Source organism: Trichoderma evansii, assembly GCF_050947405.1.
Source record: "Trichoderma evansii strain SZMC 28006 chromosome Unknown GGI43scaffold_2, whole genome shotgun sequence".
NCBI lineage: Eukaryota > Fungi > Ascomycota > Sordariomycetes > Hypocreales > Hypocreaceae > Trichoderma > Trichoderma evansii.
In genome coordinates, this window is record NW_028145204.1 from 1,356,329 (window position 1) to 1,371,361 (window position 15,033).

Below are 15,033 nucleotides of genomic sequence, written 5' to 3' on the forward strand. Positions count from 1 at the left end.
AATACTCAAATAACTTCACTTAATTTCGCGAAAGCAGTACCGGCCCTGAAGTTGTAGATGCTATACAGTTTTCCTCTTTATATTTACATGTTGTATCTATAGGATCGCATTCACCTGTATCATCCTTGTCAACTAAATGTTCGCAATACTTGCAAGACACTATCGTCAATGATCTCGAGAGTGCTTTCCACATATTCGCTCAATTTGCCACAATTCTTTGCCTCATGGACCCTGAGTGGATTAACTTTTCTGAACAACTGTTCATAAAATTGCCTCAAAGCCAATCTTGTCCCCGCGTTAAGACGCGATGTAAACCCGTATTCCTGGGCGGCTGCTTCAACCTTGGGAAATTTGCCTAGTGGAGTGTTGGGATCGAGGGCCAGAAAATGCTTCAACTTCCAAACTGATGGTCGCAGTTCATGTTGGTCCAGTGGGAAAGATAGAAATTCCTCTAGACCCAAATCATGACCTAATATGCCGCCTAATCCATATTGACGGAAGAGATTTGCAAGGCTTCCGGTTTTATAGGCGAGCCAGAATTCGTTGAATGAACATGTCGGCGTATCGGGATAGTTCGTTATTTTAGTCCCTAGACTTCGTTCGTAATCTTTCATGTATTTATTAATACCACCTATAAGCTGACTGTACAGGACCCCAAGGCCGTGTTCCTCCTCCTCTTTGTCACGATGGACTACGAAGCGAAAAACGTACCATGAATCAAACTCAGCCCAATGCGGGTTCGGGTGTGAGCTGTCCAAGGCCAAAGCGTAAACTAGAAAGCAATTCCGTTTTGATGGGGGCTCCAGATGCTGAAAACATTTGTCGCGATCCTCTGGATCGAGGTAAGGTCTCGCAGCGTTTATAGCTCTAGTGAAGAAGTTGTCCTTAGCAGGTCGGGTTGAATTATCAAGGATATGTTGGTTTCGAAGTAACCATGGAAAGTAACCCCCACGGTACTGCTCAGGCACCTTGGAAAATTTCTCTATAATTTTGCTCATAAGGATATTTTTCTCGCGCCATTCGTTTAGCTGGATAGGCTCAACTTGAAAGCTAAGTATGAGACCGCGGTAAAGGCCCATGAGGTGAGATTGCTCTCTCCAGTCGCGGCATCTGGTGAGTCCAAAATGCTCACACGTCTCTGGGTCATCAGGGAATCGATCTCCTATAGCATCATTACAGAGTATATCAGCAGTTGTTATCGAGCGAGCCGAACATTTGGCGAGGTGATGAAATGACATCTGATCTTGACACCTTTGGCTACAGAACCAATCCCGGTTGCAAAATTGACAGCGGCGATCAGTCTCTTGCTCGCAAATGTCACATTCGCCTTGGAGTTGTTCATGTTTCGGCATAGTACTCGCTGACTGGATTTGGCCGGGCAAAAGGTATCAATATTGGCTTCATATTCAGTTCTATTTGGCAAAGGCTGACTTAATTCTCTGTTAGGACATATCAGGATTTTGATACGTTTTGGCTCAAAACGGCGACTTACTCGGAGCGTGCAGCATTTTTCTCTCTGCCAACACTGGATGTAATCCCTTGGCGCTGCGATTTAAGATGTTCTGAGACGAGGGATATCATATAAGGGTTTTGGCCAGATTGCTGTCTCTTAGTCGCAACTGAAGAGCCTCCGATTGTAGACTCACGAGCATGGATAAGTCCGTCAGTCTTCCCATCACATATAGATTTCGCCATGGCTTTCTCGACACTCTTGAGAGCCCGGACGAGATTCAAGCGTTCTTCCTCAGCAAGCCATGGAAGTTCGGGCACAGTCCAGAGATTGTAGAGCTTTCCATGACATCCCCTTGTCGTGTAGGACCCATGGCTCTGAACGAACCTGTAGCAAAGGAAACAGCTGAGCTTACTGCAACCCACATATTTGAATATGGCAGCGCCGATACAGTCGTGTCTTGTCGCCGCTAGGATGACTTGTATTTCTGCGTGTACTTCGGAGGCCGATGACTTCAACTTGTCAAACCTTTCGAGCAGTTCGCTCTTCGTCCAGGAACCTTTCCTTTTGCCAGTTCCGACAAGACATTCCACTGTCTTGTCGTTTAGTTCAAGTCCCAGAGATTCAAATGTCTTCTTCAACGGCCAGGCATTGTTTTGAGCTGTCATTTTCGGTTTTGTTGCACCAGTCGGTGAATCCATCACTGGAAGGATCCGGAGATTTTGGAAGCCAGAGAACCTCTCTGCGCTTCTTATCAAAGTATTGAAGCATGTCTGTAATTTACCGAGGAAGCCTAGCGCGTCTCGTAGTGACCTGGTATCGGCATTGTTGCCAGTGATCTCATCAAAATCATGCTCGTTATACAGATAGAACACGTCATGGGCGCTCTTTACAACCCTCTCAAGGTCATCCTGTATTGGCGAACCTACCACGGCATTTATAAGGGCGCGAAACTCTTCGAGGCGCGAAAGAAGAGATGGTGTGCGATTGTGCGAGGATAGAGTCTCTATCTCCTGAGTATCAGGTAGGATAGTCCCTTTCAAGGCCTGTTTGGCCCGAATCATGTAATCTTTTAATCTGGGCTTGTACGATTGTAGCAATGAAGTCCAAAGATTCTGTTTGGTAGAAGTGGCGACAGGATCTAAACAGGCCGTTGTCAGCTCACAACGTGCAAATCGGGAAGACGTGACAGACCTGAGGAACCAAGCATAGAGATATCTCGGAGGCTAGATGCTATGGTTTCCAGCATGCGGAGAGTTACATCCCCTTCCTTGAAGCCATTATTTCTTGCCACAAGAATATCGACTCGATCTGGCCACTCGATCATCAGAGATGAAGAGACATGAAGGCCTCCTTTCTCATTCGCAATGAGCTCAGATAGTCTATCAAGAAAGGCCCTCTTTAGTTTTCTCTCATCGAACAACGGGAATTCGTTCGCATTGACGGAATCAGCGTCGTCTAGCTTATCTAACTCAGTCTCTTCATTAGGCATTTCCGAAAAGCTCGAAGCTTCCTCAATCTGGCCGCCATTTTTTAGCCGTAAGAGTTTGGCATAGGCTTCGAATCGAGGCTTGTCTAGTCCCTTATGCCCCAGGGACACGATAAGCTCATCTTTGGATATTATTTGTGAATTAGAAGTAAAGATATTAATATGTCAATTTAGTCCATATGGTTTGGAATCGGGGCCTGATGCCGCCAAATAAGGTGCGGGGTCACAGGTATTATGATTTGTTTGCTTCATTGGTAGGGAGCAGCTATTTGGCACATCATTTTGGTTATTTGGTACACCACTGTTCAATAAGTACCTATATGTAGGCTGTATAGTATAGAAGCATTGATGTATAGAAGCACTGCTTCGATAATCAGTATATAAAACTAAAACAGAAATTAAGACGATTTGATACTCTTTCACTATTTGATCATGTGGCAGGCTAGCGGTTAAAGTTCATCATAAACGTTACTATTTCATTGGGTATATATATATCTCATTATCCTACCATTCCCCATCCATCAGTAACGGCATCGTAATATTTACTATTGGTGGAAATTTTTCCCATCAATTTATGCCTTGGAAACTACAGGAGAGCCGGATCCTGAGGTGGCATTGGCCAGAGTTGACTTCTTGACGAGGCGCAGGCCGCCAACCAGAATGATGAGGGCCTCAATGCCAAGGATGACACCCAGGGTGACGAGAGCACCGATGACACCAGCAACGGGCTTGGTGATGTTGCTGTTGTCAGAAGACTTGGCAGTTGAAGCGCTGGCGGTAGTGTTGGAGGCACAGGTTCCGTCAGTGTTGCCGCAGGTAGTGCACCATTCAGTGGTGTTGGAGACAGCAAACTTGTTGATGCCAGTCTTGAAGTCGTTCCAGCTAAGGGTCGTCTCCTTCTGGCCGAACAAGGGGTAGGCCTTGAGGCCGCCGTTCTCGGCAGCAGTGCCGTTGGACCAGAGGAAGCGGACAGTAAGGTCATCCTCGGAGAGCTGAGTGGCGCTGGGGGCGACAAGCTCGAGTACCATTGCGGAGGCGTAGTTGCAGATGCCGTAGAAGTCATTAGAAGCAGCTTGCAGCTGAGCAAGACCGAAGAAGGACATGAAGGCGCCATAAGCGCCAAACTGGATGTTGAACTTGGGGACAGCCTTGCCGTCGGCGATGCCCTGGAGAGCAGTCACGATCTGGCCCGCAAGAACGGAGCCGGCAATGGCGCGGGTGGTATCACTGCTGTTATAAGCGAGGTTCCACTCATGGGTAGAGGCGTAGTCATAGAGGTTAGCAAGGGTGGGTTTGGTGAGGAGATTGTCCGAAGGAATTGAGGAGTTGTGAATTGTGGCGACATTGATGTAGTCAAAGACTGGGAGAAAGAATAGTGTTAGCCAATTGGAAAATTCAAACCGTGTCAGTCTAGAAAGAATTCAAACGTACTGGTGTAGCCATTCTTGAAGGTGGCCGTGCTGGAGTTGAAGGTGGTGTTAATAACAGGCAGCAGGCCCTGGTAAAAGTCCTTTGTCGCGTTGAAGGTGCTGAGATACTCGGGACTCAAGAAGTAGTTGTTTGAGCTGACGACAGCATTGTTGCAGCCACTGCTGCCTTGAAGCCAGGCGCTGGCCTCCGAGTTGGACGAACTGGCAGAGGTGACGGTGTTGACGGGGATGTACTGAGATCCGTTAAGAGGAGCTGTGACGACAGTGCCATTGGCAAGCTTGGTGGAAGCGGCAGCCTTGTTCGCGGGATACAAGCCCTGCGCAAAGACTCCCGCCGAGCTCTGCAGGACATTGTCCACCGGGGCCGTGATGGCAAGCTGGGAGAGAACAACCTTGTCGACGCTGATGTTGGCGATTTGCAGAGAGGCCTTGTCGTCGATGTAGCGTTGACGGAAATATTCAGCTGAGCTGGCCACCTGGTCGGCGCCCAGAGGAGTCAGGCTGACGGGATTCCATGACTTGGACGTGCGGTCTCCGTGACGGTGGAAGATGTACACGCCGAGAACCTGCTCAGCGGCGGTTGGTGCAACGGCAGCAGCCGAGAGGGCGAAGAGGAGCTTGGACTGCATGGTGATGATGATGTTGCTGGATCTCAGGAAGAGCTCAGCTCACAATCTCTCTGGAGGGAGGGGCTCTGGACTATATTAAGAGAGCTACCACAGAAGAGCTAGAAGCACAGGGCGCGCGCGGGGACATGCCATGACATATATATACATAATGGATTGTCTGCCAGTTGCAGACTACATCCTACATACCTACATAGGAACCGTACTCCATCTTACAAGCATGGGCCGATATGGTCGGTTCCTAGCTGGGCATGTTTGAGCGAGCTGTTTGCAGAACAAGCTCTGCTAGATCCAACTAGCTCGGGAACTTTTCACCAGGGCCTGCAACTTTGGGATATCTTTGCGGAGACCGGGCCAAGGTGGAGAGCTGGCCAGAGCGAATTGCAGCCCTGCGACGGCACAAAAAGTGGCGTCCGCGATTGCAGATGCCCCGCCGAAGGAGGAGAGGGCTGCAGCCATTTACTCTCCATCTGGGCTATAACATAACAGGATGTGTACAGTAGAAATCGGCTGCCTCGCGTAGAAGCGGGTGGGGTGAGGTGAGAAGCCTAGAAAAAAAGATCGACGGCGCCTTGAAGGAACATGGAAGCCTTTTTCCACAGCTGAGGCTTTGGCGATGTCGGTGGTGTCAGTACTTGGTGTTCTAAACTCAATTCGTTCGTTCCCTTATCTACAGCTATCAAACATTTATCCATTACCTTGTGGGACTTGAGATAAACAAACACTGGCCGCGGAAGTGTCAAAACCAAAGCATTAAACCACTGCTGACTTCTTCTTTATCTCGTCGTGCCCATCCACCGCAGAAGCGGCCTAAACCCATAGAGAAACTCCTCCGCTCTCGTCACCCGTAAAATTCTACCCCGACGATAAGATGTAACCCAGCGCCACCACCACGACGGAATACAACGCACCATTGCAGCACAAACCACCCAAGACTTCCCCCGCCCGGAGATACTCCCGCGACACTATTGGGCGGCTAAGAAACTCAAGCAGTGCTTTAGGTTAGCAATCGCGGGCATCGTGCCGACAACCGCCAGCTTCCGCCGAGTGGGTTTGGCCGCTTCTGGAGGGCGAGGCTCGCCAAAGGGCAATTGGCCCGAAAGGAGGACGGCTCGTAGCGGTGGCTTGCAATGGGCTGTGGCGATTGGGAAGAAGAACGAAGCTACCTGGCGCCACAGCGCAGGAATATCGGCGCGACGAAACGAGAACGCCTACTACGTGCTTTGGGCATCAGCGATGAGGGCAGTAGTGCATATGTACTTGTAGAGCTTCTAGATGGCGGCGGAAAAGATCCGTTGGCGTCGCCACTGGAAAGGCGAGACCAGTTGGGCTTTTTGTTACGCCATCTGTGCGCCCTCTTCATGCCGGCCCCATGCTATTCGGTCGCTCCTAGAGTTACCTTTCAATTCCTTCGTGTCCCTGTTTTTTGTTGACCATCTCTTGATCGAAACACGAGCATGGAGTAGCCACTATGCTATCAGCTATATCCCAGCAAGCCCAGTAATTGCCGCTTGGCCGATTGCTTAAACGGGCGTTAAAATCTAGCGGATTTAAAATCTAGCGGAGACAAATTACTGGGCAACACACTATGCTGCGTTATTAGCTAACATGATTCCTCAGCTCAGCTGTGCTGACCATCTCCGAGGGCAGCTCGGATCCGCAGCAATGCATGTCGCCTAAAAGATTGCCTGTAATGCGGCATGGCCTGCGGCGAAATCAGCTTCTTATTCTTACACGTGCCATTACAGGCTGCCGAGGCTGGACTTATACCGTAGTAGTATGGCCTATCTTGGCGCATTACTGGTTATAGAGAATTGATGTACATGAAGGATTGCGCCTCAAACGCCCTCTTCCATAAAGGAAACAGGCTTGGAAAGACTTGATATATTCGTCTAACTTGTATATATGCCATTAAACAATGCGCTCCGGAAATACCAATAGTAGCTTGATCGCTGTGCCCTCTTCAACTCCAGTGCCAAAGCAGGAGCAAGATACGCAACATGTCCAAAATAAGGCTCCTTCTCGCCCTATTTCAACCTCTGTCCCTCCTCTTCTCCTAAGCATGTCATAATTCTTTCTTCTCTTGCCATGACCTTCTCAAAGCTTAGACTTATCCTTCTTTCCTCCCTTTAAGCCTTCGGACGTTTGGCCCGTGACGAGGAAATCAGGATATCGAACATCCATATCCACACCAACAGTATAGGCACCCTGCCGTCTCCATGATCCACCGTCAACAGGAATGATCTGGCCGTTGACGTAGCTTCCAGCATCGCTAAACAGGAACACGGTCGCATCTGCAATATCCTTTACGGTGCCGAATCGACCAGAAGGAACCGTCTTTGTGAACGCTTCAATCTCCTTGGGGTTGCTGCTCGCCAGACGAGCCATACCCTCGGTATCGGCAATGGGGCCCGGGGCGACGACATTGGCAATGACACCGCGAGGGCCGTACTCGAGCGCGACGCTGGCTACTAGGGAGTCGACGGAGGCTTTGGCGGCCGCAACGTGGGCTTGGTAGGGCATACCGGTGTAGTGGAAGGTTGCGGAGACGGCCATGAAGCGAGGGGTCGAGCTGCGGAGGAGGTGAGGAATGGTGGCCTTGATGGTGTTGTAGGTGCCGAGGACATCGATGTCCATGACGGTCTTGAAAGCGTTGGAGCTGATGCCGTCGATCGGGGCGACAAAGTTACCTGCTGCGCCAGCACTGCGACTGTCAGTAACATGTAGGGCATGTGAATGGCGACAACTCACATCACAAAGTCAATGCCTCCAAGCTCCTTGACACACTGCGCCGCCGCGCCTTCGAGACTCTCAATCTGCAATCGGGCACCGTCAGCACTGAAGGCTCATCCCGCCAGTCAGCAGTGCCATCTTACCTTGCGCACGTCGCATCCTCCAAGGCCAATGACCTTGGCGCCTGGCCGAGCGGTCGCGATATCTTTGGCTGCGGCCTCTGTCTTCTGGACATTTCGGCCTAGGATAAACGCATTCGCGCCGAGTCGAACCAATGCTCTGGTCTGCATGCTGCAGATGGTTCCCGCGCCGCCGGTGACGAATACGACCTTGCCCTCTGCCAACAATCAGCCATTAGCCACGCTTCCCCAGCCATCTCCCAAACAAGAGAGTCTCTAAAAGGGGTAGAGTATGCTCACTAAAGATGTCGTCTCGCCATACGGCGCTCAGGTATTTGGATTCGGGGACGGACATGATTGCGACGCGATTGTGCTGATAGCGGTAGTAGTGGAAGAAAGAAGACGGAAGGAGTCTGAGCAGATGGTTTGGACAGAAGGATCAGAGGCAGAAGGACTGCTATTTGTCTATTCGTGTCCTGTCGGCTCTGCCGGATATCATTCAACGTGAATCGAGGAGTAAATGGCTTCTGCGTCCCAACAAACTGGAAGGAAACTCGAAGGATCCTGGATTACATATTTCCCGATTGGGTGATCGAGCCTCGGCACGACTGTGGGGTGTACCGTCCACGGTCGGTTAAGAATTGCCCGCGGGAATCGACTCATAGTACGCGGTAGAATCTGGGGTAACTCCAGAAATGCCACGGGAAAAAAGAGACTTGTTTTCCATTGCTGCTGGGTGGTTGATGATGATTAGTGTTGAGTAGCAGGTGTTTGTTGTTTGTGCTATCGCATGCATGTGATAGCGATGCTTAATAATCTTCAGAGTGGATGCTTGGATGCCGTTCGTGAACTTAATCTGTACTCAATCTCTGATGATTTAATATTTCTATTCTTAAAGTTATTTCTTGATTTAGAAGAAAAAAAGAAGAAGAAAACAACTTCCAAAAATGTAAATATTACAATCCTCTTGGTCGCATGTAAATACAACAGCGGCGAGTGTGGCAAGAGTGCTCTGTTTCCTCGCTGCACTTACAGCAGCTATATGCACCGATGTTAGTACTGTAAGACATCTTTGGGACTGTAATCTACCAACGATAAAACCGGTTCGCCACGATGACGACTGCTTGGTCGAAAACAGATCACTGTGAGCGTGAAATTTAAAAGCTAAGCATTATATAAAAACAATTTCCAATGGCATATTCCTAGCCTCTTTCCACAAATTCATGTACATATACGCTAGGTGTCACTCACATCATTCACCACTCCGCCTGCCAACACACTGCGAGCTCACCTGATCTTAATCGCATGCTGTGTAACGACCTATGTGCTCAGGCATGAGGACCCTGGAAGCCTCTGTTTGGCTGGTTGACATCAGTTGCAGTTAAATGTTTGGCCACCGGGGATCGCCCAGCGTCTGTTTCAAGCTCGCTGATCCATTTTTAGTAGATCTATGTCGCTATAATACTAGAGCTCTCCTTAGGCCATAAGACGGTTTGACCTTTGCCACTCACCATTCACGTACTAATTGACACGTACGTATTGGGAGCACCCAGCATCTACCTGCTCGCAGCCCAGCTAAAATGGTATAATGCCAATCGAATACCTAGCTCTCTACAGCTTAATTAATGCAGCATGAAGAGTGAGTAGGAAAAGTGAAGAGAAGAGCATCAAGGCCAACAAAAAGCTTCAACGTATCACAGCCCGCTGTCACAGCTATCACAGCGAAGCACAGGCCACCTCAGCAGTCCACTATAGCGCTGACTCGGCGTGCTATTCGCTAGCGGATAGCGGGCCCCAGTTCCGCGTCTCCGCATTCATCGAAACACCAAGCCTTACCTCGTCACCAATTAATTTCACCACCAACAGTCCCCTCTGCTGACGCCCAGCAAGCCTCGCAAATCGCCAACGAGCCAGCGCATCGCGTCTTTCACATGCCTACGTCGGGTTGAACAGCCGTCACCGCTAATTCGCCTTGCTCTGACCAATTTTTTCGACGCCAAGCTTGCGCCGCCCGCGCTGGGCCCGCCTCGAAGCAGGAAAACTTAAGGAGCTCTCGCCACAAGCCCTCGCGCTGGAGGACAGCTGAGAGAACAAGACAAACCCAGCCAGCGAATTGATCGCCGCCAGTGTCCAAACGATGCCAAACACCTCGGACCGAGCTGTGCGATTCTCGGGTGGCAGCGACGATGAAGCAGCGAGCATCGCCGTCATCCAGGACTTGAAGCAGCACGCCTTGGTCGACGACGAAGACTCGTCTCCCGAATCCAATGGCGTCGACCAGCACGCCATCGAACGTCAAGACGATATTGGGTCGCTCAACAGATATGCAAACGCCCCCAACAGCCTGACCGGATCGCTAAACTCGTTGCCACCCGGAACACACATCAATGGCGGCCCTCCTCCAAGGACTCAACGACTCAGCGGAGGTGAAGCGGACGCGTTGCAGGCTCAGCGACCCAAGGGCCCCATCAGAACACCTTCCAGTACATACAATCCCTCAAGCTCGCGAAAACCTGCCGCTGCACAGACGCAGCCGTCATTCTCCGAGGCCGGCCGCTCGTCATCGAAAACGAGATTACGGGGAGGCGACAGTCGATTCAAGGCGCAAGAACGAGCATACGTCCAAACACTACGACAAGGAGGCTATACAGGAGAATACTTTAGCCAGTATCAACAACCAAACGGAAATGATTCGGATTCGGATGGCGGTGGTGAAGGAGAGACGCCATCATCTGAAGGCCCATTCGAAGATCGCCTCGATCAAGAGACCATCATGTTTTACGGCAACGACGACATACAGCCAACAGATGAAGACATTGCAGTGCCCGAAAATCGGGAGCGGCTAGAGTGGCATGGCATGCTGGAGGCTGTGTTAACGGGAGATGTCGTTAAACAGGAAAAGAAGCGTCTTATCAATTCCACCGATACCACTGCCACCAAGGCTGCCTACAAATCGGAGCTGTGGTTTGAGCTCCGCTCTGAAGCCTGCGGGAGGCGTGTTCCAGTTCAGAGGCGCATCATAGATGAGGGCCGAGCGGCAGTGGACCGCCTACTGGACGAAGTCATTAACTTCCAAGTCAAAGGGACCATCGAAGCAGGAAAGCCCCCTCATGAGCAAGTCAAGGACATTGTCAAAAAGATTGAGAAATGCGAGACCCTATATCATTCTTGGTCTGCTCTTGTGGATGCGCATAGCACTGCCGAATCCCCCAAGTTTCTTGAAGCGTACGAGGCCATCATGTCCTGGTATAACACAAACGAAATGATCAACACGGAGCTCTCGATCCTGAAGAAGTGGGTTGGAAACGAAGATTTGGACTTTTCTCGCACCAAGCAGCGATCGCCCGCTGTTGATGGCATTACCAGCGACGAGGCATCGTTTCTCGACAAGCTCATGAAGGAGGACGGCCTGCAGTCGCTGTACAACGACAATGCCAAGGTGACGCTCAAGGGCGACTTGGTCCAGAGAGGAATGTTGCAGCCTATATCTACAGTCATTGAGAAAGCAAAGCAGACACTGATTCACAATTCGATACCGTTCCAAAAGCGACATTTGCCTCCGTATCTTGATGAGCTGCTGACCCTCATCAGCTTCCCGTCACGGCTTATCGAAGAGATTATCAGAACGCGCCTAGAGTATACCAAAAAGGTCAACGAGACGGCCCAGCAAAACCCATTGATGCAAAGCCAGATGATTTCCCAGTTTCAGCTCTTGTTGCAGTTTGCGATCAGGATAAAGAACGAGTACCTCAGCATCGAGAATCCGGAAGAAGGATGGGACCTGCCTCCATGCATTGACGATTCTTTTGATCAGGTCGTGTTGGAAGCTTTACAGTTTTACTTCAAGATGCTCAACTTGAAGCTCAGCGGGAATAAAAACACGTTCAAGGAAGCCGAGCTGTTGTTTCAGGAGTGGGATTTCGCCAACGAGATTGGCACGTCTCTCAACCGCGGTAATATCAAGGTCGCAGAGCAGTTTAGCTCACTGACTCTCAAGGCATTCAACCGTCTGAGCTCGACGTTTGACAGGGAGCTCCAAGTTAAGCCCGAAGAGAGCGCGGCAGATATGAGCAAGCGATACAAGGCAGCTCTGGACTCTGTGCGTGTCCGCCAGAGAATGCTTCAGCGCTTTTCCAGGATGCTAAGCGAAAACTATGAGCATGTCTGTGACTTTAACACCTCTCTGGAGCCAGGGACGACACAAATGCTCTATGATCACCTCGTGGCGTCGGGTCACTTCCAGGTGGACACGCGTGGCGTGCTGGAGACTACCGGCATCTACTTGCTGGCAAGTCCGGCGCTTAGAGATAGGCTATATGATATACAAGCAATGATGGCCATCACGGCCCAGGATCGATTCCCTCCCGATACTGGCGATGTGTATATTCTCCTGATCAGACCAGAGGGAGCGTTTATGTGGATTGGCGATACTGTGTCTATTCTGCTCAAAGAGCAGACTGTCGATCTAAAGCGCGGCCAAATTCGACTGTGTGCCACAGGCAGTCATTCCCTCTCCCAAGCGCGCAAGCTGTTCCTTGATGCCGCTGACATGCATCTCGACCTCGTGGGAGAGTCACGGTCCAATATTCACAAGGTGAACGCGAGACTGACTGAAATTCGTCGCGTGGCCTACAAACTCTCCGAAACGTTCATGGACAGTGTTGAGATTATCAGAAACCAGACACAGGGCAGAGATTGCCAAGAGCTCATCCAAACCTGCTTCATATTTGCTACGGAATTCGGTCAGCGCTCGCTCCTCTACATGGACAGCAACCGCCGACAAATGAACAATATCAAGCTGACCAAACTTGCCCTGGACTGGGTCGGTTTCATCTGCGATGACTGCATAGCGTCGGATCGAAGAACCTTTCGATGGGCTGTGACGGCTCTGGAATTTGCCATGTTCATGACCCGCGGGCGCCACATTTTGGGCCTCGGCGAGGAAGAGTACGAAAGAGTGCGTGCCAAGGTTGGAGGGTGCATGGCTGTCCTGATCTCGCACTTTGATATCATGGGGGCAAGATCCAACTTGGCTGCTCAGGCTGAGAGGGAGCGAATTGAGAATTTGGTGATTCAGTTTAAGAAGGATAAGAACAAGAATATGGATGACGATGAGGCCACTTGGGGTGTCATTCAGCAGCGAGTGGCTAAACTTGATCTGGTGGACGAGCTTCGGCAGGAAAAGGAGTCTGAACGACGAGCGCTGGGCCGCGTGCTCGAAACTAACAACGAGGCCGATCGTTCACTAGCATATCTATCAGCGTCGGCCACGAATGTCACAGTACGATGGCAGCAGGGCCAGTTTGTTGGCGGAGGCACTTTTGGCAACGTCTATGCCGCCATGAACCTGGACACTGGCCATCTCATGGCTGTCAAGGAGATTCGTCTCCAGGACCCGAAGCTGATCCCGACGATTGCAGAGTCGATTCGCGAGGAGATGCGAGTGCTGGAAGTCTTGGATCACCCCAACGTTGTGTCATATCACGGTATTGAAGTCCATCGAGACCGTGTTTACATCTTTATGGAGTTTTGCTCTGGAGGATCGCTTGCTAGTCTGCTCGAACACGGCCGTATTGAGGAAGAGGAGGTCATTATGGTGTATGCGCTTCAGCTACTGGAGGGCCTTGCCTACTTGCACGAGAGTGGTATTGCTCATAGAGACATTAAACCAGAGAGTGAGTTTCCCTTTAACCCAGTCAGAACCGAAACATGCTAACTGGTGATAGACATTCTTCTTGATCACAATGGCATTATCAAATATGTGGATTTCGGCGCCGCCAAGCTCATCGCTCGACAGGGCCGCACCATGGCAGCCGATCTGCACGCTACAAAGCCAAACAAATCCATGACTGGAACACCGATGTACATGTCGCCAGAAGTTATCAAGGGCGAGAATCCCGGTAAGGCCGGATCGGTGGATATCTGGTCGCTGGGATGCGTGATTCTTGAGATGGCAACGGGACGACGGCCATGGGCCAACTTGGACAATGAATGGGCCATCATGTATAACATTGCCCAAGGAAACCCGCCGCAACTCCCTTCGCCGGATCAACTTAGCCCCCAGGGCATCGACTTTCTCACCAAATGCTTTGCACGAGATCCTAAGCAGAGATCGTCGGCAATTGAACTGCTGCAGCACGAATGGATCATGACTATTAGAAACCAGGTAGTTGAACCGGCGACACCGAGCGATACTAGCGGATCGTCTCAGTCGCCGTTTGTGTCGGCCACCTCTACCAGAACGAGTATTGGGCCGGACGGCTTTTATTAGCCGCTGCTCTTTTTCCCTTTCACTTTTCTTTTCCTTTTGGTTCGTTTTTGGAGTGGAAATTTTGGCTTGGCTTTCTCTTCTTCTTTATTTACACATGACGGGATGCAATACACGACCCACGGAACAAATCAAGTACACAAGCGAGCATGAATAATATGGAGGACTCGAATGGATCTTTTACGATATTTATATGCTTTTTTCGGCTATTTTTAATTCTTTCACAGTGGCCTTACAATACGGGAGGGAGATTGATATTCTGCTTTTTACGATACCTTATACACAAAGATTGCATCAGGACGAGAGTCTGGAGTTGGCAAGTCATGTTTGATATATTTTTCACATGCAAGCGAAGTAGTATCGGGTGGTTACTGGTAATTGATACTGGAAATGAGAGAATTGGCGGATCTGATGAGTGGATGGATGTGAGGAAATTTGAGCAATATTTGAGCTATAATGTCTGCAGCTGAAAAGACTTATTACTTTCTTCTTAACTACGCAGATACATGTTGCAAACGTCAATTAACAGATACGCCCAGAATTGAATACTGTTGTTTTACTGCGTTTCGGCTAGCGAAGGGATCTATTAGAGCTGAGCTGAGACTGGGGGGAACTGATTTGCTAAAGTATGCTGAGCGGGAATACAGAGTACGTAATATGTAATATGGACCCAGAAGCTTACTTGCTGGAACCTGCTAGAGACTTGTACAGACGATTACTGCCGGAATATACGCTCCACCACTCTGCGTTATCACGTAGTGCCAAGCATCCAGTAAATCTTATCTCGTATAATCAAGCAGACACCTGTTGTGTAAGAATTATATAAGAAAAGTCCCTGATAGGGGGGGGGGGGGGGGGGGGGGGGGGGGGGGGGGGGGGGGGCGGGGGGGGGGGGGGGGGGGGGGGGGGGGGCGCGCA

The 15,033-nt window shown here is 50.3% G+C and overlaps 4 protein-coding genes across 4 annotated transcripts; 1 reads left to right on the plus strand and 3 right to left on the minus strand.

Annotated features, from left to right (window-relative positions):
- Positions 1-128: 128 nt before the first annotated feature.
- GGI43DRAFT_379518 (nucleic acid/nucleotide deaminase domain-containing protein) lies at positions 129-2,942 on the minus strand (the record flags this gene model as incomplete). The annotated part of the gene is made up of 4 exons (XM_083202854.1): positions 129-1,162; positions 1,252-1,439; positions 1,493-2,591; positions 2,645-2,942. The coding sequence occupies 4 exons, from the start codon at positions 2,940-2,942 to the stop codon at positions 129-131; spliced, it is 2,619 nt and encodes an 872-aa protein (XP_083064971.1).
- A 452-nt stretch (positions 2,943-3,394) lies between these two features.
- On the minus strand, positions 3,395-5,080 carry GGI43DRAFT_393344 (histidine phosphatase superfamily). The gene is made up of 2 exons (XM_083204657.1): positions 4,371-5,080; positions 3,395-4,299 (listed from the first exon to the last, which is right to left on the minus strand). Exons 1-2 carry the CDS (start codon positions 4,996-4,998, stop codon positions 3,512-3,514), a joined length of 1,416 nt encoding a protein of 471 aa, XP_083064972.1. The 5' UTR covers positions 4,999-5,080; the 3' UTR covers positions 3,395-3,511.
- A 1,601-nt stretch (positions 5,081-6,681) lies between these two features.
- On the minus strand, positions 6,682-8,419 carry GGI43DRAFT_151719 (SDR family oxidoreductase). Its single transcript, XM_083199439.1, has 5 exons — positions 8,148-8,419; positions 7,872-8,065; positions 7,747-7,811; positions 6,766-7,699; positions 6,682-6,700 (listed from the first exon to the last, which is right to left on the minus strand). The coding sequence occupies exons 1-4, from the start codon at positions 8,200-8,202 to the stop codon at positions 7,093-7,095; spliced, it is 921 nt and encodes a 306-aa protein (XP_083064973.1). The 5' UTR covers positions 8,203-8,419; the 3' UTR covers positions 6,682-6,700; positions 6,766-7,092.
- Positions 8,420-9,591: 1,172 nt separating this feature from the next.
- On the plus strand, positions 9,592-14,431 carry GGI43DRAFT_151749 (uncharacterized protein). The gene is made up of 2 exons (XM_083199440.1): positions 9,592-13,522; positions 13,574-14,431. The coding sequence occupies exons 1-2, from the start codon at positions 9,985-9,987 to the stop codon at positions 14,116-14,118; spliced, it is 4,083 nt and encodes a 1,360-aa protein (XP_083064974.1). The 5' UTR covers positions 9,592-9,984; the 3' UTR covers positions 14,119-14,431.
- Positions 14,432-15,033: the final 602 nt, after the last annotated feature.

Excerpts from the sequence above, each read along its gene's own strand:
- GGI43DRAFT_151719 (XM_083199439.1), bottom strand. The coding sequence starts at position 8,202 with ATGTCCGTCCCCGAATCCAAATACCTGAGCGCCGTATGGCGAGACGAC. Across the intron at positions 8,066-8,147 it reads ATGGCGAGACGACATCTTTA|AGGGCAAGGTCGTATTCGTC; the intron begins GTGAGCATACTC and ends GATTGTTGGCAG. Across the intron at positions 7,700-7,746 it reads GGAGGCATTGACTTTGTGAT|TGCTGGCGCAGCAGGTAACT; the intron begins GTGAGTTGTCGC and ends TGACAGTCGCAG.
- GGI43DRAFT_393344 (XM_083204657.1), bottom strand. The coding sequence starts at position 4,998 with ATGCAGTCCAAGCTCCTCTTCGCCCTCTCGGCTGCTGCCGTTGCACCA. Across the intron at positions 4,300-4,370 it reads CTTCAAGAATGGCTACACCA|TCTTTGACTACATCAATGTC; the intron begins GTACGTTTGAAT and ends TCTTTCTCCCAG.
- GGI43DRAFT_151749 (XM_083199440.1), top strand. The coding sequence starts at position 9,985 with ATGCCAAACACCTCGGACCGAGCTGTGCGATTCTCGGGTGGCAGCGAC. Across the intron at positions 13,523-13,573 it reads TAGAGACATTAAACCAGAGA|ACATTCTTCTTGATCACAAT; the intron begins GTGAGTTTCCCT and ends AACTGGTGATAG.